The sequence below is a fragment of the Lissotriton vulgaris genome, chromosome 1_1 (assembly GCF_964263255.1).
Source record: "Lissotriton vulgaris chromosome 1_1, aLisVul1.2, whole genome shotgun sequence".
NCBI lineage: Eukaryota > Metazoa > Chordata > Amphibia > Caudata > Salamandridae > Lissotriton > Lissotriton vulgaris.
In genome coordinates, this window is record NC_141685.1 from 2,122,024,628 (window position 1) to 2,122,050,119 (window position 25,492).

Genomic DNA, 25,492 nt, shown 5'->3' on the forward strand with positions numbered 1-25,492 from the left:
CGCGTGTTTTTTGTGGTGCGTGTTCACGTGCGTCATTGCTGTGTGTGCCCCCTCTGCACGTGCACAATGCCGAGGAGCGTAGGTAGGTGTTCAGGCCGAACCCAGCGTTTAAAAGGGGATGTTAGACAGTGACTTTTTCCCACAGCCCCGTGGAGCCCCCAGCCCCGTCTGCAGGGGCTGAAAGAGAGAGGGTGGGATTAATGTGTAATTAAAGGGAATTTGGAAGGCTGAGATGTTGCGGAATGTTAGATCAGTAGCTGGAACAGCATGGGGTGTTCTTTAGGCAGGCTTCATTGAGCTCATACAAAACAAGAGAGGGGGCTCCCTTCCAGCCTCCTCCCCTCTTTCCCCCCTCTTCTCATTTATCACACAGCCGGGCTGAACCTTCACAGCTCCACAAAAGTGTTTTAGTGTTTGCTGAAGCTGCGCTCTAGAAATGAAAGCCGAAGAAACGGGACACGTCCTCACAGAGCACAGAACCTATTTCATGCGTCCGAGCCGCGCTGGTGGAACAGGAGCCAGCACACGACACGGGGGAAGCAGAACGCGTTCCATTTTAAATAAATACATTTTATGGCAGGTACATCCCCAGTGGCGAGTCTTGTAGGACGAGATGAGCGATACCAAACACAGCTGCAAAACACAAGCATCACTTCCCCCACCCGAGCTTCCGTTATCCCGCTTAATGCAAATATCAGGAGTGTTTGTTGTGGTGGGTTTAGGCCTCCACCAACCTTTCTTTGAGTCACTTCTTCACAGCGAGCTTTTAAAATGGCCGCAGTGGTCAGAAAATGTTTTTTTGCACAATAAAGTGGAACGAGCTCTTTTTGACAGTGAGAAAAGTTTCAAGTACTGCCTACATGAGTTACTAGCTGCTTCCTTCCTTGCAGTCTTGTTTATCCCATCAGAAAATCAGGGTGACAAATCCCAGAATGCAAAGGAAAAACATTGACTGTCGCAGCCAGTCACACATAAACCTGCTCAGAAACGTGGCATCAATACTCGTATCGTATGTGGTTCTGTGTAGGGGCCGCCTGTCTGACCAAGATAAGTATTGAGCCTACTAAGGGGACATCTAATCTCTCGAAGATGTACTTTATATGGCAAACGCTGCACGATACCAACATCACATAACACAATCCTCCCATTGAAGCTGCGCAGTAAGAATGGTCGATGCAAAACCCTTCGCAAAGCATTTCAATAAAAATAAAATAAAAATATAACAGCACTTTCATGGTCGATCGTTTTGCCCACTTTTGGTAAAGAAAAAAAATTCAATGACGTGTTTTTTGTCTTTTGTGTGGCATCCGTTGTTATGACAGTGTAGCACTTACTCATTCTGAGCGTCCTTTCGTGCAGGAAAGTAGACAACATATGGTGAGAAAACAGATTTTTTTGTTTGCACTTCTTTGGGTGGCTTTCATTGTAATATTATTTTAATAATACTTGGTTCTTTAATTACCAGAGACACGATCTCTAATGTGAAAAGATTTTAGAGTTGAGAGGTTTACCATTAGTCTAGGAAGGCCTGCAGGCTCTGATAGCACAGTCTCTGTCCAGGGTCTGGCTATTCTTGCAAGAGTAAATTGAAGGACAAGTGAAGTAGGCTTGCACAGTTGTTTCTAATCTCCCAAAAGCAAATAGAGGATAGTAGGCCCTTCACTTCTCTTGCACAGGCCCTCCATTGAATGTCCAAAAGTGGCCATGATTGCAAACTATGGCAACCTCAGCTGCTATTTTAGTCTCTTGGCTGCCCTGTGTGCAAAGTTTAATAGTGTTTGAAAACGAAATGGCTCAGTGGCCTTCCTTTTCCAGTGATGTACCATCCAATAAACACACTTGAGATGAGAAAAGGCAGTAGGGTTAAATAGATCCTTTCCTCGACAGGCTGAGCCTGGGTTTGAGAGAGCTCACCGCTCACACTGTCTTTCAGCCCCAGCAAAGCCAAGCACAGATGAGCACACAAGCAGATACAATGCACGCAAGCATACGCAGCACTGGTGGGGACTGAGATCTATATAAATGCCTATACATGCTCTATTTAAAAAGCATGACCTCGAAGAACAATTTGGATTTAAATCCGCTGTGTACAAAATGTAAGTATTTTTGTAGGCAAAGTTCCTGAATGACCTAACCCTCTTCTATGACCCCACAAGCTAACTGAATAAATCATTGGGCAACATATTTAAGAGGTGAATACGTTATAGTTGCCATAGGGGCTGGGCTTCAAACTGCTTTATTAAAAAGTACCTACAAAATAAAATCTGTTCCAAACATTCCCTTTACATGCTACTGGAATCGGATCACCTGCCTTAAAAGCAGATGTTAGCAGAGATCCTGTCCAACCACAGAACAACAGAGAATGGATGGTCATCCACCAAGGCCACAGGGAATTGTAAGATGTCCTTTAAGGGCATAGAAAACGACTGGACAGCCACTAGAGCCAGATAGAATGGTTGGGCATCCAACAAGGCCAGAGCAAATGGATGGAGGTCCATCAAGGCCGGAGAGAATGGATGCACTTCCACCTTGGCAGAGAGAGTGAATGGGCGTCCACTAATGCCGGAGACTGGATAGACGTCCATTAAGGCCAGAGAGAATGGAAGGAATTCCACCTAATGTAGAAAGAATGGATAGGCGTCCACTAATGTGAGAGAAAATGAATAGGCGCCTATTCTGGTCGGAGAGAATGGATGGGCATCCACCAAGGCAAGAGAAAATGGATGGTATTCCACCAAGGCCAGAGAGAATGGGTGGGAGTCCGCCAAGGCCAGAGAGAATGGATGGACGTCCAGAGAGAATGGATGGGAGTGCACCAAGGCTATAGAGAATGGATGGACGTCCATCAAGGCAGGAGAGAATGGATGCACTTCCACCATGGCGGAGAGAGTGAATGGGCGTCCACTAATGCCAGAGACTGGATAGACATCCATTAAGGCCAGAGAGAATGGAAGGAATTCCACCTAATGTAGAAAGAATAGATAGGCGTCCACTAATGTGAGAGAAAATGAATGGGCATCCATTCTGGTCGGAGAGAAAGGATGGGCATCCACCAAGGCCAGAGAGAATGGATGGTATTCCCCCAAGGCCAGAGAGAATGGATGGGAGTCCACCAAGGCCAGAGAGAAGGGATGGGATTCCACCAAGGCCAGAGAGAATGGATGGGAGTCCACCAATGCCAGAGAGAATGGATGGGAGTCCACCAAGGCCAGAGAGAATGGATGGGAGTCCACCAAGGCCAGAGAGACTGGATGGGAGTCCACCAAGGCCAGAGAGAATGAATAAGAATCCACCAAGACCAGAGAGAATGGATGGGCGTCCAGAGAGAATGGATGGGAGTCCACCAAGGCTGAGAGAATGGATGGGCATCCACCAAGGCCAGAGAGAATGGATGAGCGTCCACCAAGGCCAGAGAGAATGGATGGGCGTCCACCAAGACCAGAGAGAATGGATGGGAGTCCACCAAGGCCAGAGAGAATGGATGGGTGTCCATCAAGGCCAGAGAGAATGGATGGACGTCCACCAAGGCCAGAGAGAATGGATGGGAGTCCACCAAGGCCAGAGAGAATGAATGGGAGTCCACCAAGGCCAGAGAGAATGGATGGGCGTCCACCAAAGCCAGAGAGAATGGATGGGAGTCCACCAAGGCCAGAGAGAATGGATGGACGTCCACCAAGTCCAGAGAGAATGGATGGGAGTCCACCAAGGCCAGAGAGAATGGATGGGAGTCCACCAAGGCCATGGATGGGAGTACACAAAGGCCAGAGAGAATGGATGGACGTCCATCAAGGCCAGAGAGAATGGATGGGAGACCATTGAGACCAGAGAGAATGGATGGGAGTCCACCAAGTCCAGAGAAAATGTACGGGAGTCCATTGTAGTCAGAAAAAAGCTCTATTTGTTCCCTAGAGAAAGAGTTTTTACTCTAGAGCGATTTAGACTGCTACACCAACCAACAATAACGCAAAGCAGATATCTAAGTTGCACTCCTTTACCATTGGCTTACATTTTAAGATGTGCTAAAAGACGATTGGTTTGCTGCACTTAAGCAGCGAAACAAAATTGAGTGAGAGAAAGTCAATCAGCCTATAACTACGAGCAGAAAGCAAAACTCGAAATCCAAAGTCAAAGCCCTGCGCTAACATGTAGCCTTTGTGGGATTTTACTTCTGGATATTGCAGGTATGCGTAAATCACCCGCTTTGAGTGTAGACTTTTTTTAACAAATAGTTATTATTGTTTGTAAAGGAGCGCTCCCCCAAGTGATGATAATTAAACCAGACATATTTTACATTACCATATGACAAAGTCCCGATATATGTTTTCTTTTTCCCGGAAGTGGTTTCCTGACAGCTGCAGGCCTGTCCACCACGGGTAATCACTCTGTGCACACTTGCCGTTCTGTCCTAATAAGGTTATGTTATACTTAGCTTTGATGCTTTCCCTGCTACTCAGCTGGTGTGGCTCTTGGAATGCCTGATGTCATAGTAGAATCCTGTGTGTCTGGCCTGTGTGCAGTGGCAGTTGATGGCAGGCAGGCTGAGTGGCAGGGAGGCCACTCCTGGTGGGGTATATTTCTATCCATCTTAACTTATCTGCTTAAACCTGAACTTGTAACTAAGCCTAATTAAACCTACATGATATTTATACCTGGCTTATGGACCTCCTTTAATTACAACATTTTCTACACCCTGCCTTGGATGGGAGTCCACCAAGGCCAGAGAGAATGGATGGACGTCCACCAAGGCCAGAGAGAATGGATGGGAGTCCACCAAGGCCAGAGAGAATGGATGGGAGTCCACCAAGGCCAGAGAGAATGGATGGACGTCCACCAAGTCCATAGAGAATGGATGGGAGTCCACCAAGGCCAGAGAGAATGGATGGGAGTCCACCAAGGCCAGAGAGAATGGATGGACATCCATCAAGACCAGAGAGAATGGATGGGCATCCACCAAGGCCAGAGAGAATGGATAGGAGTCCATCATGGCCAGAGAGAATGGATGGGAGTCCACCAAGGCCAGAGAGAATGGATGGACGTCCATCAAGGCCAGAGAGAATGGATGGGAGTCCATCAAGGCCAGAGAGAATGGATGGGCGTCCACCAAGGCCAGAGAGAATAGATGGGAGTCCACCAAGGCCAGAGAGAATGGATGGACGTCCACCAAGGCCAGAGAGAATGGATGGGCGTCCACCAAGGCCAGAGAGAATGGATGGGAGTCCACCAAGGCCAGAGAGAATGGATGGACGTCCACCAAGTCCAGAGAGAATGGATGGGAGTCCACCAAGGCCAGAGAGAATGGATGGGCGTCCACCAAGGCCTGAGAGAATAGATGGAAGTCCACCAAGGCCAGAGAGAATGGATGGGAGTCCACCAAGGCCAGAGAGAATGGATGGGAGTCCACCAAGGCCAGAGAGAATGGATAGGAGTCCATCAAGGCCAGAGAGAATAGATGGACGTCCATCAAGGCCAGAGAGAATGGATGGACGTCCATCAAGGCCAGAGAGAATGGATGGACGTCCATCAAGGCCAGAGAGAATGGATGGAATTCCACCAAAGCCAGAGAGATTGGATAGGAGTCCATCAAGGTCAGAGAGAATAGATGGACGCCCATCAAGGCCAGAGAGAATGGATGGGAGTCCACCAAGGCCAGAGAGAATGGATGGACGTCCACCAAGTCCAGAGAGAATGGATGGGAGTCCACCAAGGCCAGAGAGAATGGATGGGCGTCCACCAAGGCCTGAGAGAATAGATGGAAGTCCACCAAGGCCAGAGAGAATGGATGGGAGTCCACCAAGGCCAGAGAGAATGGATGGGAGTCCACCAAGGCCAGAGAGAATGGATAGGAGTCCATCAAGGCCAGAGAGAATAGATGGACGTCCATCAAGGCCAGAGAGAATGGATGGACGTCCATCAAGGCCAGAGAGAATGGATGGACGTCCATCAAGGCCAGAGAGAATGGATGGAATTCCACCAAAGCCAGAGAGATTGGATAGGAGTCCATCAAGGTCAGAGAGAATAGATGGACGCCCATCAAGGCCAGAGAGAATGGATGGACGTCCATCAAGGCCAGAGAGAATGGATGGGAGTCCACCAAGGCCAGAGAGAATGGATGGGAGTCCACCAAGGCCAGAGAGAATGGATCGACGTCCATCAAGGCCAGAGAGAATGGATGGGAGTCCATCAAGTCCAGAGAAAATGTACGGGAGTCCATTGTAGTAAGAAAAAAGCTCTCTTTGTTCCCGTAGAGAAAGAGTTTTTACTCTAGGGCGATTTAGACTGCTACACCAACCAACAATAACGCAAAGCAGATATCTAAGTTGCACTCCTTTACCATTGGCTTACATTTTAAGATGTGCTGAAAGACGATTGGTTTGCTGCACTTAAGCAGCAAAACAAAATTGAGTGAGAGAAAGTCAATCAGCCTATAACTACGACCAGAAAGCAAAACTCGAAATCCAAAGTCAAAGCCCTGCGCTAACATGTAGCCTTCGTGGGATTTTACTTCTGGATATTACAGGGATGCATAAATCACCCGCTTTGAGTGTAGATTTCTTTTTAACAAATAGTTATTGTTTGTAAAGGAGCGCACCCAAGTGATGATAATTAAACCAGACATATTTTACATTACCTATGACAAAGTCCCGATATATGTTATCTTTTTCCCGGAAGTGGTTTCCTGACAGCTGCAGTCCTGTCCACCACGGGTAGTTACTCTGTGCACACTTGCCGTTCTGTCGTAATAAGGTTCTACACCCTGCCTTAGCGGCACCACCTTCAGTAAGTGAACAGGAAGTTTAGACTTCATAGCCCTCTTCCCATTGGCCTTCCTGCGACATGTGCCGGGTGGCATTACCATGCTGCGTAAAAGATGACTTGTTCGAACAGAGGCTGCTATTGGACTAACATGGCCACTGAACAGTGGATACAATAATACTTGTGCTCCTGTGGCTGGCGTGTCCTTAAGCTGAAAAGCCAGTGTTGGCTCAAGTACCCTCTGCTGTACATTATAATGATATTGCAAGCCACCGAGGTGTCCAATGACGATGTACAAGAACAAGGTGAAGGTCGAGTTCTTTTATGAGGTTATGGAACTCCAAGAGACTTGCAATATCATCTTAAAATTACGCATAGGGTAATGTACTCCTTATAATACATGGCTACAATGGCCACACAATTACCCTTCCACTAAAAAGTCAAACCCTTGGTCTTTAGCTCATTATATGAATTGTAAATTATTTTAAATAAATACACATGGCATAAACCATATATGCCGAAGTGCCGAGTGTAATATGATATTTATTATAATTTTAAGGGAGTGAAGGGACGTCATGACCCATTCAATCCTTTGTCTCTCATAAGTGGTCTTTAATACAAGGTGTATTTTCATCAGTTTGAAGATGATGTACAGGTAAGATCAGCACTCTGGACTACATTAAATTTGTCCCTCTAGAAAAATCACTTTCCTATGAGCAAGTTGGATATACAACTTCTAGGGCAATTACTTCCAGAAGGCCAATGATGTGGCTCAGTAGATGGAGTGTGTGGTGACTAGGGTGGAGGTTTGAAAGTGTGATGAGCTCACTTACGATTTTAACTTTCCCAATTCCATGAAATTAGTACTATTAAATGGGGTGATAAGGAGTTTGTCCTCCAAAGACACAGTGCCTGGACGCTCTGCTTGGGGTCGTTGACACTATAGAAATTCTGATTTGGTCTGGGTAGCATCTGTTAGTGATGCGCCAAAGGATAATTCAGACTAATCCTTCCGCTTAGGTAGACGCTTTGCAATAAACGTGGGAAGATGCGGCTGTTTGTTTTTAATAAATGGCCTGGATAAAGTGAATTGGACCAGCCTTTCTCCAATAAAATCTCTTTTTCCCCGAACACTGCTCGTCCAAACAATGTGGATCTGTTTGTGACATGTCCCCGCATTGGGCCGCGGTCCTACTCCTTATTTAAAGATGTTGGGACCAGTGGTGGCCTCCAGTCTTTACCGGTATGTATGGCTGGCACACAATAAATGAACACTGCTGTTTAGCAGTGAACAGGTTAAACTCTAATAGGGTGTGAGTCTTTGTGCAAGTATGCAAGTCTCCCAAAGTCAGACCCAGCACAATGTATCTCATTGCTGGGAATGGTGTCAGGATAGGGGAGATATACGGCCGTCCATCCCAAGACAGCCAAGACATCAGAAGTGGTGAAGACAGTAAATCAGCACTGGCACCTCTTTCACTGGGCATTACTCACGGCCATTGGGGCCTGTCATGAATAGGGCTGAGGCCTATGAAACTGACCTCATCAGTCGATTTCCCAGAGAACAACCAGGACCTAGAAATGGTCCCACGCGTTCTCTTTAATCCATGCAAAAGAAATTCCTGTTTTAACCCACTTTCCCCAGGGGTCTCCTTTGCTTGGATTCTATTCATGCTTTTATTATGGTTTATGTAGTCACGCAATGTTGCCTTATGGCGGCTCCAGATAACTTTTGAGACAAAAAGTTAAACCAGTGATGTCCCACAGAGGTAGGGGCAAAGTTTGCAGCAGCGAGCTGTTCCAGGTTGGGTGGAAGTGAAGAGGTGCACTTTGTTGCAAAGTCATACTAACTGTGTCAATTTATCGGTCAAATGCCTGATTGATTGGTCTGGTTTTAGATGCTTCAATAGCAGCGAAATGTTGGCGTGGGATCCTGTTTTAGGATTCCCAAGTGCAGCCCCGTTTACTACATAAAGTGATCTTCAGGCTTGTTTTGTTTATGTGACAGTGGACAGATTCTCAGAAATGACTTGAGCAGAAATCCCTGTAGGTTCTTCCCTATGGGCTTTTACTCACTCTTTCCCTTTATGATTTGTTTTAGCCATAAACATGATCCAGGGGCCTGACAACTCAATTTAGTTACAGTTGACTATCCCAGATTCTCATTTTCACTGTTTTAATAATTTGAAACAAAAAAATCAATTTGTGGAATGAATGCAGACTGAAATGGACTCAATGCATAGCAGGTGTATAGGGTGATAAGAAATGGACATATGACTAATGTTGGTTATGTGTAATGTGAGAGGCATTAGTCGCACAAAGCTATTCTGTAGTTGATGTTCGTGCTTGTGATGGTACACAGACAAGAGAGCACTTTCTAGAATCCCCGGTATTGGACAAGAGCAGTGGACATACCCTTGACGTGTACACAGTCCACACATCAAACCCTGTCATCAGGTGGCATGGTGGATTTACCGTTTCAAAATGGGAGTGGCCACAGCATTTTTACGGTAGACTGCAGAAATTACCAGCACTAAAAGTACTTAACCAGAATGACACCAACATACATCTAAAATATTTTGAGCTTTGTTAAAGTTTTTTGGGGGGGTAATTATGTAGTTGCAAAATCTGCAGTGGTGTTTCGAAATACTTTTCTCTGTTTGATACATTGTATTCCTTTTCAGATAATAAGGCAGCAATTTCCACAATTAACAACCAGGAGGCTTGGAACCAGAGGACAGTCCAAGTAAGTGATCAGCTCGTTCACTTTGCCTGGTACTGTGTTCAGTGTAAACTTATTTGGTATTGAACATTGCTCATGAACTGGGAGCGACCATGAAGTCTCCGGATCACACCCTAAGCCCCATATCTTAGACACAATAAAGACTGTGCTACCATAGCCCTTTTGTATACGAGGCCCTCTGCACGGCTGCGACTCAAAGGTGTATTGTTCGATCCCTTCCCTCTATCACGGGGTACAAGACAGGGTTGCCCCCTTTCCCCGCTTTTGTTTATTTTAGCTCTCGATCCATTGGTCCGACATTTCCAGGAGAACCACCTCCAGCGCGGGTTACAGTTTCGAACTGGCCCTTTATTGATGTCCATGTACGCAGATGACATGATACTATGCGTCAGGCACCCCCACTGCAATCTATCCCCATTAATACGGGAAATTATACGTTTCGGAGCATTCTCAGGCCTAAATATTAACTGGCACAAATCGGTCATTTTTCCACTTACTGCCAGCACTACTCCCTGGTCTTTTGAATTTCCGCTAGAATGGTGCTACGATTCCGTTAAATATTTAGGAATACATATTCATCTAGACACTGCATTGATGATACGCCTCAATTATGGTGCTGCAGTCTCTATGCTGGAAACACAGATTAGCCGCTGGATTAGTTTACCCCTCTCCATGGCCGGGAGAGTTGCAATTATTAATATGGTGGTGCTCCCACGTTTTGTATACTACTTTAATACCATACCAGTTCCTCTAACCAATGCCTTCTTCAAACAACTACGCTCCCTTCTGCTCCGCTTGGTTTGGGGTGACCGCACTCCCCGTGTCAGCTGGAAAGTCTTGACCATGCCGACTGACAGGGGTGAGCTGGGTGTTCCGGACTTCTACTTGTATTATTTACTTGCCCAATGTGCCTATGCCTATTCATGATTCCACCCGGACGCAGGAATTCCATACTTACGTCCAGAGGCAGATCTGGTTCTCCCTAGACAGCTTCTTACACTTCTCCCCACAGGATTCCCTCGAGACCCGCGCGACATACAAACCGTATCCACCACATGCTGGGCCTGGGTTAAATTGCGTAAACTTTTAGGACTAGATGTGCTTTACTCTTCGGTATTGCCCCTTCCCAATGCCTCCCTTCTTCCCATTACAGAGGAGAAGTTGGTAGAACGCACCTTGCAGAAATTTGCCATCGGCACCCTCGGAGATCTTTTCCCCGATGGTCACGTATTCTCTGTGACAGAGGAAGCCCGATTCTCTGACCGCTTCTTTATGGACACATTTATTCTCACCTGGCTTCGATCAGCATTGAGGGCCTGCTTCCCTTCCTTCCCTTTAGCCCCCGAGGAGGTCCCCCCTCTTACATTGGTGATACAGAGCCCATGCAACACGCACCTGATTTCCAAGTTATATAAACAATGCGTTGCACTTAAGCCTAGTGATGACTTAAAACTCGAGGCCGAATGGGAAGCAGACCTGGGCGGTCCTATTTCCGATGAGCAATGGACATATTGTTGTAAGGCCACAACGGATGTCTCCTTGAATAGTCGGCATAAGTTGTTACAGTTTAAATTTCTTCGGCGGATGTATTTTACCCCAGCGCGTGCGCATAGAATAGACGACTCCCGGCCTCACCACTGCCGGAAATGCCTTTCCCCTTTTGCAGACTTCGCACATTTTACATGGACTTGCCCCAAGATACATCAATACTAGTTAGACGTTCACTCTGTATTGGGGGATATACTCTCTATACCTCTCCTGCCTGCTCCTGAGATTGCACTGCTGGGATATGTTGCAAATTTCTCCAGAAACGTTCGTAAATTGGCAGCACTTGGCTTCATGTTGGCCAAGAGGGAAATAGCACTGCTCTGGGGTAGTAGGAGGGTCCCCACTCTCCGATCATGGTTAAACAGTTTAGCATTTTGTAATACTAACTGCGAGGAGTTCAACACTTTACTCCCCCCCACCTCCAGACCTGTTGATATATGGGAACCCTATTGAGCCTACATCTCCCGGGTTCGAACGGCCCAGGAGGCACTGACACAATCCGGCATCACCCCGACCGGGGTGGGTTGAGCCCCTCCAGACTCTGCATTGGGGCAGTACGGTGCCAGAGTTTGCATCTCTATTTAGCTGTTATTATATTTTTGTTGGCATTATATTAATATACGTAATTGTGTCATTGGAGTGATTTCCGATCGGCAGGGTGTCTTTGATATAAATCAATATTGAGATATCATGGTACTCCCTCTTCAGAATTTACTTTGATATTTGTCATTTCTGTTCATATTTCTTGGATATGTTTTGCTGCACTATTGTTATTGTCAATACTCAATATACTTTTGCACTGCTATCGTTTGATTATGCCTTTATTGTTTTACTATATTTACTTTATTATGTTCCTGCATTAATTTCACCTTTTTGTCATTCACATCCCTGTGAAACTTTAAATAAAGGTTTAAACGTGTTAAATAAATAAATAAATAAATAAATAAGACTGTGCCAATTGTCACGTCACAATACCACTGTTAAAATTCTTCAGTACAGCAGCAGGGGGTGCAGTTAGGAATGTGGATGAGATATGGGAGTGCGCCTGTTCCTTTATTGCTACAGTGTTTAATATGGGCATCCTTTCAGTTTCTGCTATTCTCAATCTTTGGTGGGTAAGTGGACCGATCCGGAGATGGGCAGAGTCGAGGAAGCTTTAGCCCTGGGACACAAAAGTTGGGGAGCTGGAAATGGAATTCAGGTTTCCTGGTTTTACAGATGACAAAGTATTAGACCAAAAAAATGTTATGTTAGGTCGACTTTTTAGGTCTTGCGTCTAGCGGGCACTGCGTGAGACATTTTGTATGTGAAAAACGGGGAATGTGAGCTGGCTTAGGAATCGCACACGCTCGTGCGTGTGCGTTTCCTTTTGAGCTCCCCCATTGGCCTTTGCGTGCGTCTTATTGTAAAAGACTGCACGCAATTGGCCCGAAGCGCGCGCATAGCTCCTCCCTTGGCCTATTGGTTTCTTTTATGCGCTTGGTGTGCGTAATAGACACCAATAGGCCATGGCTCGCAGTGGCGCGCGCACCACTCGCAAGTTTGTTTCTTGTCGGGAACGTCAGCCATCTCTGCTCATCTCTCATCCGGATAAATAAATATATCAGCTGGGGGAAGGAGAGGGTGAGAGCAGACCCAAGACGGCATCTGTCCCTAACAAACTTAGCCATTTTACAGGCTCTGTTTAATAGACTGGGGGCCTCTAAGACCGACTTGACATGCACACACCTCTGACTTGATCTCTCGAGTTTGTCTCTACTCACTCCTATGCTGGTCTCTTCTCCCTCAGAGTGAAGCCCTCCTCAGGTTTCCCTGCAATCTGGGACTACTCTAGTCTGTCCTGGTCTGTGCTTTCTCCTCCGCCCATCCTGAGCAGTGCTCACTCTTGCCTTGGCACGTGCTGCAGTCCAGGCAGTGGTCCCTCTATCTGCTGTTAATAATAATCCTTCTGCCCACGCTGCAGCTTCCTGTTTGAGACTCTCCTCCCGTCTTTCTTGGGCAGTGCTCTATCCAGCCTCAGGATGTGCTCCTTCGTGCTCTCTTTTCGACGCCCTCATGTCCACTCTATGCTTCCTCCTGGCCTCACACTGTGCTCCCTCCTGTGCCTCGCGTTGAACTCTGCACCTTAGGACAACAGGCAGGCACACACCTCTCACCATCATGGACTGCACTGCCCTGCTCTGGCCCGTGCTTGCTGCAGTTGGTGCTATCAGGAGCCCCTCAATGGAGCAGGACACTGGCGCCATGCCCCCGGGTGCCCCCCGGGATGCTGCTGCGAGGAGGACGGGGATGCGCATCTGGACGGACTGTTCAGAGCAAGGGCTCTTGGCAGTACCTGGCGGGCTGAGCCCCTTCACAGTATACCTGTAAGTAGAGCCCACTTTCCTTCACAAGATTGCCAGACTGTGATTGATAACATGCCACACCCTAATCGATAAGAAGGCCATGCTGTGATCAGTAGTATTGCAGCTGCATGCACAGTAGGAGCGTGGTGGTGTGCTCTGCCCGTGCAGCCACTACCAACAACAATGGACCCATAGGCGCCCACGTCATTATCAGGAAGAATGCTATGCTATGACCGATTAACAACTCTGTGGTCAGCATCAATTTCATGCAATTAACATTCCATCCAATTGTCAATAAAAATTGCAATCTATGAATAAACAATTCATCCTTCTGCTCAATGGTAATTCAAAGCAATGATTAGCAAGGATTTGACACTAGTCAATAAAACTCCAATAATGAGATTAGCTCAGCGTGGATCCTGTAATTACAAATAGCTCGATCCTACAACTCATGACATTTGATGCTATCATAAAAGAAAACCTAATGCTAAGAACCACGACAGTGCCAAACTCTCATGAAAAAAAACACGCTGTGAATAATAAGAATGTCAGGTATGATCTATAGGGTTTTATTGTATGGCCACTTGATCAGAAATGTTGCCACATTATGGTCAACGGAATGAAGCGCTGTTATCGGTGTTCAGTGTTGCACTGACTAAAAATTCAGTTGACGCGAATAGTGTGAGCATTAACACATCGATTCCGTAATCAATAGCAATCGTGTGCTGCACACAATGTCGTGCTAAACAATATGAAACATTTAATGAATTGAAATTGTGTCGTCACCAGTGGGGATTCCATGCTATGACTAATAAGAAATGCACTATTGTGGCCAAAAAGAGTTTCCTGCCATCACAAGAAAAAATGACATGCTAAGTAAGGTTATAAAAAACCAAGACTTATATTAATAATATTATCATTTCATAATCGATAACAATACCATACTGTGATCAGTAGGAGTGCCATTGCTCTGATCAATCAAATATCCCTACTATGAACTAGAATAGTTCCATGCTATGCCGCATAAGAATGTTCTATATTCATAATGACGTCACTGACATGAGTATAACATGCCATCTGTTCTCCATGAGAGCCCTCCTCTCGGACCAATAAGATAAACAGCTACAGCCAGTGATGACCCACAGAGGAGTCAATCAGAATAGAGCGCTGCGCTTCATATGAATTCCGTCATGAGTAATTATCGCATGCTGTGATAAATAGACTTGACACCGAGGCAAAGGTACTGTTAACTTTGATGTTACGTAATTCTTCATTACCTTTGAGGAGAATGTAATGGTATCAGAGGTTTGCCATTGAAGGTAATAATTTTCAGTGCAAGCGCCTTCCATGAGCACTTAATTCAACCTGGAGTGTCCTTTGGACCATTTAAAAAGTATGATGCACTTACATTGTAAAGCGCTCTGATATCTGCAAATCTCTAGGCATAACTCTCGACTCCAATCTCAACATGCAGCATCATATCAGCAAGGCTACTAAAGGAGCGAACTTCCAAATCAACACCCTGAGGAAACTTAAACCCTTCCTGCCAGCCAAAGACTTCCAAACTGCAGTACAAGCACTAGTAATCCCGCGAATTGAATACGGCAGCATCGCCCTCTGCGGTCTCCCGCTAACGACTACTGCACCCTTAAGAGCTTCTCTAAACGCTGCAGCGAGACTCATCACGGGGTCAAAAAAACACTCACATATCTCCCCTGACTTGAAATCCTTGAACTGGCTGCCGTTTGAAGCCAGAATACATCTGAAAATAGCCTGCATGACATACAAGGCTGTACACCTGAGCTCCCCCGGATACCTCACTCAGAAGCTGTCTATCTCGGGCGGCTCCAGAAACACTAGAGGCTCAAACAATCTTCTGCTAAAACCTCGAAGATTCCGGAAGGAAAAAACCTATAAACGCTCTTTCTCAGGAATGGCACCCAGGATCTGGAACTCACTCCCTCCTGAAACCAGTCTCATCTCCTCCTTCCCACTTTTTAAGAAAGAAGTAAAAGCTATTCTCATGGCCAAATAAACTATTAATGTTGAGATGTAAAGATTCTGCACCGATCTGTATTATGCTGTTCGATTCCTATGTCTATGTGTTTTACCTGTACTATTGGCTTACCTGACTATCTTTGCACACATTTATCTGTAATATTTGCTTTATTGTTGAATCGTTGCTACTTTACTCCTTAATGACCTGCTTTTCATTCTCTTGTTGGTATTCCCCTGCATTGTAAAGCGCTCTGATATCTGCAAAGATCTTTTTCGCGCTATATAAAACTTTCAAAATAAATAAATAAACTGTGTGATATGATAATATAAAAATTCATGCAACAATCTAGGGCAATTTCGAAATGTTGTGCTTTGCACCACAAGAATGGCTCAATACTGCTCTCCGCCCTGATGGTTACAATGCTTTGCAAGGATCACAAAGAGCCCTGTGCTGTTGGTATTTACCCATTGATATGATCAGTACGAATGCCATGCTGTGTTTGATAGGAGCGTGATAGGATAATTGCAAAATTCCTGCTGTGATCAAAATGATTTCCACTCTATGATCAATATGCATGGCATACTTTGCACAAAACACCAAACAGATCAGTGGTCGAAGTGTGTTTTGGGGGGTGCGGGGGGTGTCTGAGGGGCACGGTGAGCCCATACTTTTTTCATTTTAGAAAAGCAGTTCCCCTACTTCGTATAACAAGCATTTGCAATGCAATAGGTCTCACATTTGTTAAAGTTAGAGCTGTTTGCGTTAAAAATTACAATGTTCTTTACTTTTGCTTTTTTATACCAATGGCAATAGTGCTATGTAAACATAATTACTCCTAGCCAAATAAACAAACATAAGTAAAAAACATTGTCATTTTCAACACAGACAGCTCTAACTTTAACAAATGCGAGACCTATTGCCTTCCAAATGCTTGTTTGTAAAGCTGTTGCTCAGCCTTTCAGCTAATTGTCCACTACACTTGTGCGAGCTACTGCATTGAGTAGGGCTTTAAGTGGGATGAAAAACCTGGGGGGTCTCTCAAAGGGTCGTGGCCAGTGTAATTAGGGGCGTGGCTTTAAAACACTTGCGCTAAAAATCTGTGTTTAGCATAGTTTGCCGCCCGACTTGTATTTTGCTGTTTCTGTCATTGCATCCAGATATGTGATGCAACAAGTACATCATACCTACAACAAGTAAGGACTATTGGCTTTGTCAATGGTTATTAGTTGTATAAGATAAATTAACTGCAACTATGGCTTGTTACATATAATATTAAAAAAGCTTCAACTTAAAGCCCCGGTGGTGACACCACCACAATGTTGCTAAAATCCAGAAAGAAAATGACTCTTTAAAGGATTTCCCTTCTCCCACAACACTCACCTGGCATGACGTCATGCCGTAACTTCTCCACTTGTGTGCAGGGTATATCGATGTGCTTGCTGTCTCGGGCTGTTTTGCGCCCTGGCACTTTTTTCCGGACTGCAGTGACAACAAACTGCTGTCACTGCAGTCCGGGAAAAAACCGGACCGTCTGTGCCAGGGCTCAAAACAGAGCCCGATAGAGACCCGTTTCGAGGCCCCCTTAAAAAAACTGCCGGTGCTCAGACCCCTTGAGACCCGGCCAATTTAAAGACCTGGCATTAAGCACGGATGCTTTGGCACAATTAAATATGTGTTTACTTGCTTATTTCCATGCCAGTATTGAGGATCCCCGCTTCATCCCATGGGGATTTTGTGGTAGTTGTGTCATTGCCTCGCCCACCCCATCACATCTCGAGCAAGGGAGATTCTCAGAGCGGATGCTTTTTCTTTGCATTTCACAGTCCATTCTAGAGACAGATACCCACTGATTTTAATTTAAAGAAGTGTTTGCAGAGAAAAGACTTGTATTGAATTGTCTGTGACGTCTGATCCATTGTGGTTTGCATGGAGTTTCGAACCAGCAGTTTCTGTTCACACCGAACAGCTGGCAGGTTGCCAGGCAAACTCAAAAGTAGAGAGGGGGCAGGGCAGCATTGCCAACCCTGCCCCCCTCTGCTTGGAGTTATTTTAAGAAAGGCAAAAGGATGAACTCTAAAACAAAAAAGATACAATTTTGTTAATTTAGGAAGGACCAACATCTCTCATAACAACGGTGCTCTAGTGTAGTGATGGAATATGTAATGTTTGGAAAGAGGGTGACAATACATTTCATTTCCATCCCTCAGTGGAATATTTATGCAATTTAAACACATTATTAGGATATGTGTGATAATGAATAAAAATCCTTAAACAGGTCCAGTCCCTAACAGTAAGAATTAAAGCGAAATCAAGTTTTTTGATTAATACAGCCAACAAGGTTAAGACATAAAACTACTGTGAGCACAAAAAAGGAATTTTCAGATGGGAAAGCCAGTATAATTGGTTGGTGGACAGTACATCTGCCGCAATGACCTTTGGCCATCCCGCAAGCCATAGATTCGACTCTTAAAGCATCCATTTCCGATTTTTTTGTCCCAAAATGTATTTGCAGTTGTCCAAAGCAATCACAACATTTGAATATCACACTGATACATTACAGGGTATCCCTTCATCAGGATATGCCAAGTTTAATGCACCCGACCCTGCCCACCTTCCCTGCGTCTCATCCACCTATGCCATCATTTCATTCACAATTTCCATTGCAAACCAGCAGGTCTTATACCTCCAAATCCCACGTGCCCCAGATCTTCTCAAACTACTTCTTGCAAACTCTGATTTTGTATACCTTTCGTTCTATGATTTTGCAGCAGTCCATCCCTTCCTTCCACTGCCAGAAAGATGGGGGTCGTCTCACAACACTTCTGACAATAACCCGCTTGGTCACTAAAAACCCATGGTTCACCAGTAGTTTTGGTATTTAGTGAGGTAAGAGGGTGGCCATATACCCAGTACGGCAGTCCAGATATTGCTTGCTTCTATAGTGTCCTCTACCACTCCCTCCAGGAATCTGATGAACCGTTCCTAAAAGTGGTGTATATGCGGTCAGTGCCACCAGGTATGGATGAATGTGCCTTCTGGACCACATTTCCGAAGGCACAGGGCATCCCCGCCCTCCCAATCTTACACAGTAATGTCCTAGTATAGTGCGTTTGGTGTAGGAGTGTCAGTTGAATTAACCTATAGCTGGCATTTAACTTTAAGCCAAACTATATCTCTGGCAGTAACAAATGCTTGCAAAGATGCTTTCATAGCGTCCCATACCATATTAATTGAGGCAGGACACGTATTCAATTAAAAGCAACTCTCAATCTCTATTTTACAAGCCTCAATCCAGTTCTTGTCTTCCAAATAACCTTAATAAAGACCACATCTCTAATTTATTGAACCCTTATCCTTGGAAAAGATTTTGAGTTCCACAGCTGAATGGTCTGAAAATTCATAAGGCAGCATATTCAGATGCTTAAACCCCACTGTGGAAAAAAGAAAATCAATATGGGTCACCAATTTATGTTTTGCTGAAAAACAAGTTTGTTCACTTTTAATTGGATAAGCTGCTCTCCAGCGATCAACGAAACCATAATTTCTCTGATATTCCCCCAACAATTTTGTAATTCTACGTTTCAGAGAGGAAGCATCAAGACCTAAATGTTATAAAAAGCTGAAATTCCCCCTATGATCAGTCTTCCATCAACTATTGCTTATGACTGAAACAATTCATCAGCGGGGGCTGGGTTGTCAAGTTAACAAGTGTTAGGCACTGTGAATTAATCGTGCAGTCTACCCATCTCCATTGTCCTTCTGTATCTGACTGTCATCTATGAATCCTTGCTCTGACATTCTTGTTGATATAAATCACTACTCTATGGGCTGCACCTGCTGAAGAAATGTTTTTGGTACAATGAGATAATGTCCCAGTGGAGAGCAATTAAAACAGATAAATCAATGCAAAAATTAATCAATTGTATCTAATCAAAGTCAGGTACCTCCATACAGTCTTTCCACCAATAGATGTGATTTTATTTCATCACAACATTGAAATTAATCAATTTATAAAGTACAAAACAAATCCTAAATGGATATTTTTAGAAAACAGGTGCACAGAGGGGTGAGGTGATAAGTGCATGGGAAGGATTGTGAAAAAGGACATTAGTGCGCATATATATATACATATATACACCAGTTATTTAATAGCCAACTATCCCAACAGTTCCCTGCCAAATGCATTAAATGTCAAATCATAACATAATTACAGATGTACATTCTCTGTCATATATGTCTTACAAAAAAATAAAGTGTCGACGTTTCGACCCTCTAGACGGAACAGCCAATTTTGTGCATTGTGTGGGGGGGTCTTCATCAGGACCATGGTGACGGTGGGGAGTAGGCACCAGTAAAACAGCTATATTGCTTTGGGCTGTGGTTTTTAGCACCAGCCATGTTTTAAACATCTAACACTTATCAAAGCTATTTAGGGGAATAGTTTTTTGCAAAAAAATCACTGTGGGTTTTTGATTTTTTAATCCAAGTTTCAACTGACGGCTGTTTCCTAGCGTTCTTTAATCTATTCACATCAAACGAAAACACCCTCACCATTTCATCCATTAGAAACAAAAAGGACTATCCACGCTGCTAATACAACCAGTAATAGCTTCATATCTACAAGCTTCCTCCATTTAGTCCTAGAGGCAGCGCACTTTGCATCTTTGCACACACATACTCCACTTTCAATACGCAAACAACCTTAAATACTACTTCATGAAATGCAAACTTACCTACACATATCTTAAAGTGCAGTGTCAAGTGCAATTTTCAAAGTGAAAGAAACATGAGCCTAAAAAAACATTTCATACATGCTTAACATGCATAGATAAAACTCATTGCACCAAAGATATCTTTTAAAGTGTGTTACTGTCAGCTATTACAGCAAAACTCGAGTCAGCACCTTCTCCTGCCTAGTGTGCCTTTTGCACCATTATTGGGCTTTCCCCTCTGGTCTTCATTTAAAGTATCTTAGAAATATGTGTGTAACACTGTTCTCCAATAAACCTACAGTGGAATTCCAGCAGTGTAACTCCTTTTTCTTCATGCATCCCCTGAAACCTCTGCCTTCCACCGACTCTCCATACCGCCCCCTTCTGCTATGGTGGAAGCTCTGTCTTCTCCCCCACCCGAAGATGCTGCCTGTAGGCAAATAGCATTACAATGGAGTATTGTTTCTTCCCAAGTCCAACGAACCCCGTCCTGAAATGTTCTCTCTACTATAGCTTGTGAATCAAATGCACCTAATTGCAAACATAGTCAATACAACAGACATACCAAAAAAAAAACCTACAAATCAATTTACCTCCACCCCGCTTTAACTTTGTAAGAAATGATCGTAACGTTCGCTATCTGTAAAATGACATGAAAATATCCTTTAGACCAAACTTTAAGTTTAGCCTTTTGAATCAGGGACACTCGGGCCCCAAGAGCCTCTAATGAAGCAATCATATTCTTGAACTCTCTTCGCTGAGGTTCCGTATCAATCGTCCTATCTGTAAAAATTCTAAACGTAAATTCATTTTGCATTGAGGAAGTCTTTTCCTTGGGAACTTTGGCCAGAACCTTTTCTTTAACCCTATGATCAGCAAATTTACCAAAATAGTACGAAAGTGTTTAGTATTACGTGGAATATGAGAAGGCACCCTGTGCAAATGCATTATCGTCAGATCTGGGGTAGATTCAGGGAGAACAGATTAAATCAACGATTCAACAAATGCAATTGTGCCCATATGGTCATCCTTTCCTACTGGCACCCCGACAATTCTTACTTTTGATCGTCTCTAATGGTTTTCCAGTTGTTCCTGTTTGTCCAAGAGAAGCCTAACCTCTTTCTTGAGCCTCAATTTCTGAGAGGAGGTAATTTCTAACTTCTCCTCACAATTTGAGACTCGCTGTTCCAATTCCCCACAATTCTCAGCAAATTGAGTCATTTGGCCCTCTATGTTCCTCAAGTGCTGCTTAATCTTATTTGCAAAATCAAGGGAGGGGCTTTGAGGCAGCATTGTCCCCACCCGCGGCCCGTGCAGGTAAGAGCGGTGGTGCCAGTGTTGGGGTGTGGGGGGGGAGAAGGGGTGGGCGGGAGGAGAGGATTTCGACAGACGATGACGAAGGAAAATTAAATAAATAATTATTTTTTTCTCGTCATCGTTCGTCAAAATCCCCCCAACCGGCCCCACTGCTCTTACCTGCACGGCTGTGGCTGAATGTCCCCATTAACTGCAGCTTTCCCCACCCTAGCCGCCAGTGTACTAGCTTCTCAGGTATCTCAGAGACCAGGCGACGATGCTCCTTCTGCTGATCAGAGCACGGCAGAAGGAGGCATGTCGAAGCCTGGAAACATGCCAGAACCTAGCAGTTTAAGGCAGCAGCTTGATTTTTTAATTTCCTTGTTTTTAATGTAAAATGTTGCAATGTACATGAACATGAATAATAGTGGGGGGTTTGGGGTCAAAGAGAAAGTAGTACCATATGTGTAATACAAGTATGAAAAAAGAGTACCCACAGTGGAATGAACCATGCATGTGAAACAAACACTGAAAAAGCCAATAGGTCTTGCATTGGTTGTCCCACATCCCTGGCCCCTCCACTAAAGCCAGTTCAGCCCTAGACCTGACGAATGCCAACTATACCTTTTCAAGCTACTTATTTCAATATGATATATCACTGCTTGGCACAAGTACATTCATTTGTTATATATTAAGTATTTGGAAGTGGCACAAAAATGTCAGATTTGCCCAAGAGTGAGATCATGTAGAAGTACTCCCTGGATCTCTGTTACGTTGGACTAACCCCACTCTCCACGTGCAGGTACCATTATTACGGGATTGCGGTGAAGGAAAGCTCCCAGTACTACGACGTGATGTACTCCAAGAAAGGAGCAGCCTGGGTCAATGAAACAGGGAAAAAAGAAGTCACCAAGCAGACAGTGGCGTATTCACCCCGTTCCAAGCTCGGGACGCTACTGCCAGAATTTCCAAATGTCAAAGATCTAAATCTGCCTGCCAGCCTGCCAGAGGAGAAGGTAAACACATATTTTGAACTTACTCCTCAAATCGCAAATCCCTTCTGTTCCTATTTCAGAAAAATATTATAAACGATTATGTAAATATAAACATTTGGAGCAAAGATACATGCACAATATTTTTTTAGAATAAGTAAATTATTTCATCAAACCCGTGGTGATTTATTCATATGATTATTGAATTATAGCCCCGTAAAATGAAAATCCAGGGCTTGCTGTTTTGAAAAGGCCCCAAGGAAGATATGGTCTTGGATGGCTTCTCGCTTTACCAGTTGCTGAAAAAGATACAATAATACATATTGTAAAACAGGCAGCTGTGCAATACCAAAATACTGCGTTTGAATTGGCCCACATCGGCTCAGTTTTTTCCAGGACAATCATTCATGAATGCATTACAATAGAAAGTTCATGTTGCACTAGCATTTCATTGTCAGTGTTACCTCAGAAGCTAGGAGGAAAAAATGGTGGCAGACTAATTACCATGAACAATGCAACAGAGTTAACCTTCATGTAACCTTCCTCATAAAGTAGTACCAAGAGAGATCTTACAAAACCAGGGAGCAGCCGCGGCCCCTGCTGGGAAGAGCTTTAGGACAGTGGGGCAGGGAGGGTCAGGGGGGGAGGGGGATTTCGACAGACGACGAGGGGAAATTAATTATTTATTTAATTTTCCCTCGTCATCGTCCGTCGAAATCACCGCCCCGTCCCCTGCTCTTACCTGTATGGGCAGCGGATGCCAGGGGGTGGAGTATGACCCTCGTATTTGCCCTAGCCTTCTGACTCATTCCCCTTATGACACTACAACCAGCAAGGTTTGACTCCGTGCCCGAGGAAATGCCACACAGCACTGACTCAGCCTGCTACACCTGGTGCAGGAGGCGGAGGTGCAGGCATGTGTGTCTGCAACCCAGAATATTGCCATATACTGGATTCTGGTTGCACTGCCTAGATCTTGCTCAGTGGCACATGTGCTCCCTAAACTCCTCTGGTTACCTGTTGAACAGTGCATTCAGTTCAAGGCGCTGTGCTTATCTCATAAGATCTTGACTCACCAGGCTCCATTGGGGCTATCACACTTGCTGGAGCCATATGTGACTGGGCGTATGCGGAGATCGGCCGACTCAGCGCTGGTCTGCATTCCTCGAGTTTGGAGAGCGAGGGCTGGGGGGGCGGTCGTTCCGCTGTTTGGCAGCGAAACTGTGGAACTCGCTCCCGGGTACTATTAGAGCCATGCCGAACCATCTGGCATTTCGTAAGGCCTTAATGACCTGGCTTTTCCCTATTGCTGCTTAAACACCCTGCCACACCGTCAGGCTCTCATCTTCTGGTTTCTGGTTGCGCTGGGACGCCTCGTTGCTGAGGCAGCCATGCGCGGTATAAATCCGAAATAAATAAATAAAAATAAAATAATACCGGACGTGCAACCTACAGCACACAGATGTGTGACCTTGGCTTTTGCCTTCCTTATGTTTATTGCCATTGCTTTGTTGCCCCCTCTATCAAATTGTGAAGTTTAGTGCTTCACAAACAGATATTGGGAATGCTGCTTTGGTTCAATACATTTCAGTGCCACCTGGTACTGCTGAGCTGAGCTGATCTATGGAAGAATTCTGCTTGGGAAATTCAACGATCTGCCGCTGGATGTTAACCAATTATGGTGAAGATCCAGGATTGCCACCCAGTCAGTATTTTAACTGCATGACTGGAATTTATATGTCAAAGTGGGAAAATTGGAAAATAGGCAAGAGCCCCTATTTTTTCTCTTTTAAATATAAATCTCAGACATTAAATACAGAAAATAAATATCTTTAAAGTATGTCAACAGTGACCAAAAGCTAATAATACATCTAAAAAAGTTGCACCATGATTTTTTTTTTTAAAACAAATAAAAGTGAATTAAATGTTAAAAAAATCAGACAAAGGTATAATGGCATAATAAACAACATTAAAGTTGAAGTGTTACTACGTTTGTGAACAGAGACGTTTAACGACATGGGCAAAGTGGGATTTGGCCCAGGGCCCCGGCCGTTTAGGGACCCACTGATAGAGCCAGCTCTGTTCTGCAGAGTCTTGCCCTAATTAACTTGAATAATTCTTAAACAGATTGTTATAAATACTGTTTTCCTTTAGTTAATTTATTTTTAATGTGGCTGATGTCTGAGAGTCTATCGCAGACACTATTCAAAGAAACGTTGCTTGTGTTTCATGCAATATCCATAAAAAAGTTTCTTTTAGAATTTGGACTGGTATGCCTTTGCACTGTCTGTGAACTGGCCGAAGAGGGCATGAAAGAGCTGAAATTGGATTATAAATTCAAAGTTTTCGCCCCCCCCCTCCTTTTTCTTTCTCTCTTCCTTTCTTCTCTCTCTTAGGCCCCGCCAGGCCGCAACATTGCAAGAACAGTACAAGTATTATGAATGTTTTGCTTTTGTATATGGAAAATTTACTTTCAATAAAAAATATTTTGAAATAAAAAATAAATAAATTCAAAGTTTTCCTAGCAGGGGCCCCCACAATACTTTTGTCCCAGGCCCTCCAAAATCCATAACACGTCCCTGTTTGTGAAGGCATGCTTCTGCTTGTGCAGTTTTAGTTTCTCTAGAAATTCTACACTTATACTCTTGCATGGATACATACACTTTATCTTATTAAAAGTTAACCACCTGTTCCTTCACAGGTTTCTACTTTTATTATGATGTACAGAACGCACTGCCAGAGGATACTGGACACTGTAATCAGAGCCAACTTCGATGAGGTAAGTTGTCTTGAAAGTACTTGGGAAATATAGGAAATACCTGTCCTAAATATTTCTGAATAGTTGTGCTGAAGGTTAAAGGACAACCTTCACAAAACAGGCATTGGCAACGCTAGCAAGTCGAGCCTCTAGTTCCAATTGGCTTTGCAAATTCCTTTTCGTGTTGCTGTAGAGCTTTGAGGGGGAAAAGCAAAATGCTTTCCCCCAGTACTGTGTAACATTGGTGGGAAAAATGAGAAAACAAGCAATGAAATGGCATATAGGTCTCGCCTTTTATTAAGTTAAAGTCATTTGTTTTGCTAATGGTATTGTATAGCAAAGCAAA

The 25,492-nt window shown here is 44.3% G+C and overlaps 1 protein-coding gene across 2 annotated transcripts in view; it reads left to right on the top strand.

Annotated features, from left to right (window-relative positions):
• RFX4 (regulatory factor X4) overlaps positions 1-25,492 on the top strand; it is a 267,277-nt gene that overhangs the window by 117,865 nt on the left and 123,920 nt on the right. For both annotated transcript variants that reach the window (XM_086939196.1, XM_086939205.1), the window contains exons 5-7: positions 9,438-9,499; positions 22,199-22,412; positions 25,090-25,167. In XM_086939196.1, the coding sequence (XP_086795322.1) occupies positions 9,438-9,499; positions 22,199-22,412; positions 25,090-25,167 (354 nt within the window). The remainder of the gene's footprint in view (positions 1-9,437; positions 9,500-22,198; positions 22,413-25,089; positions 25,168-25,492) is intronic.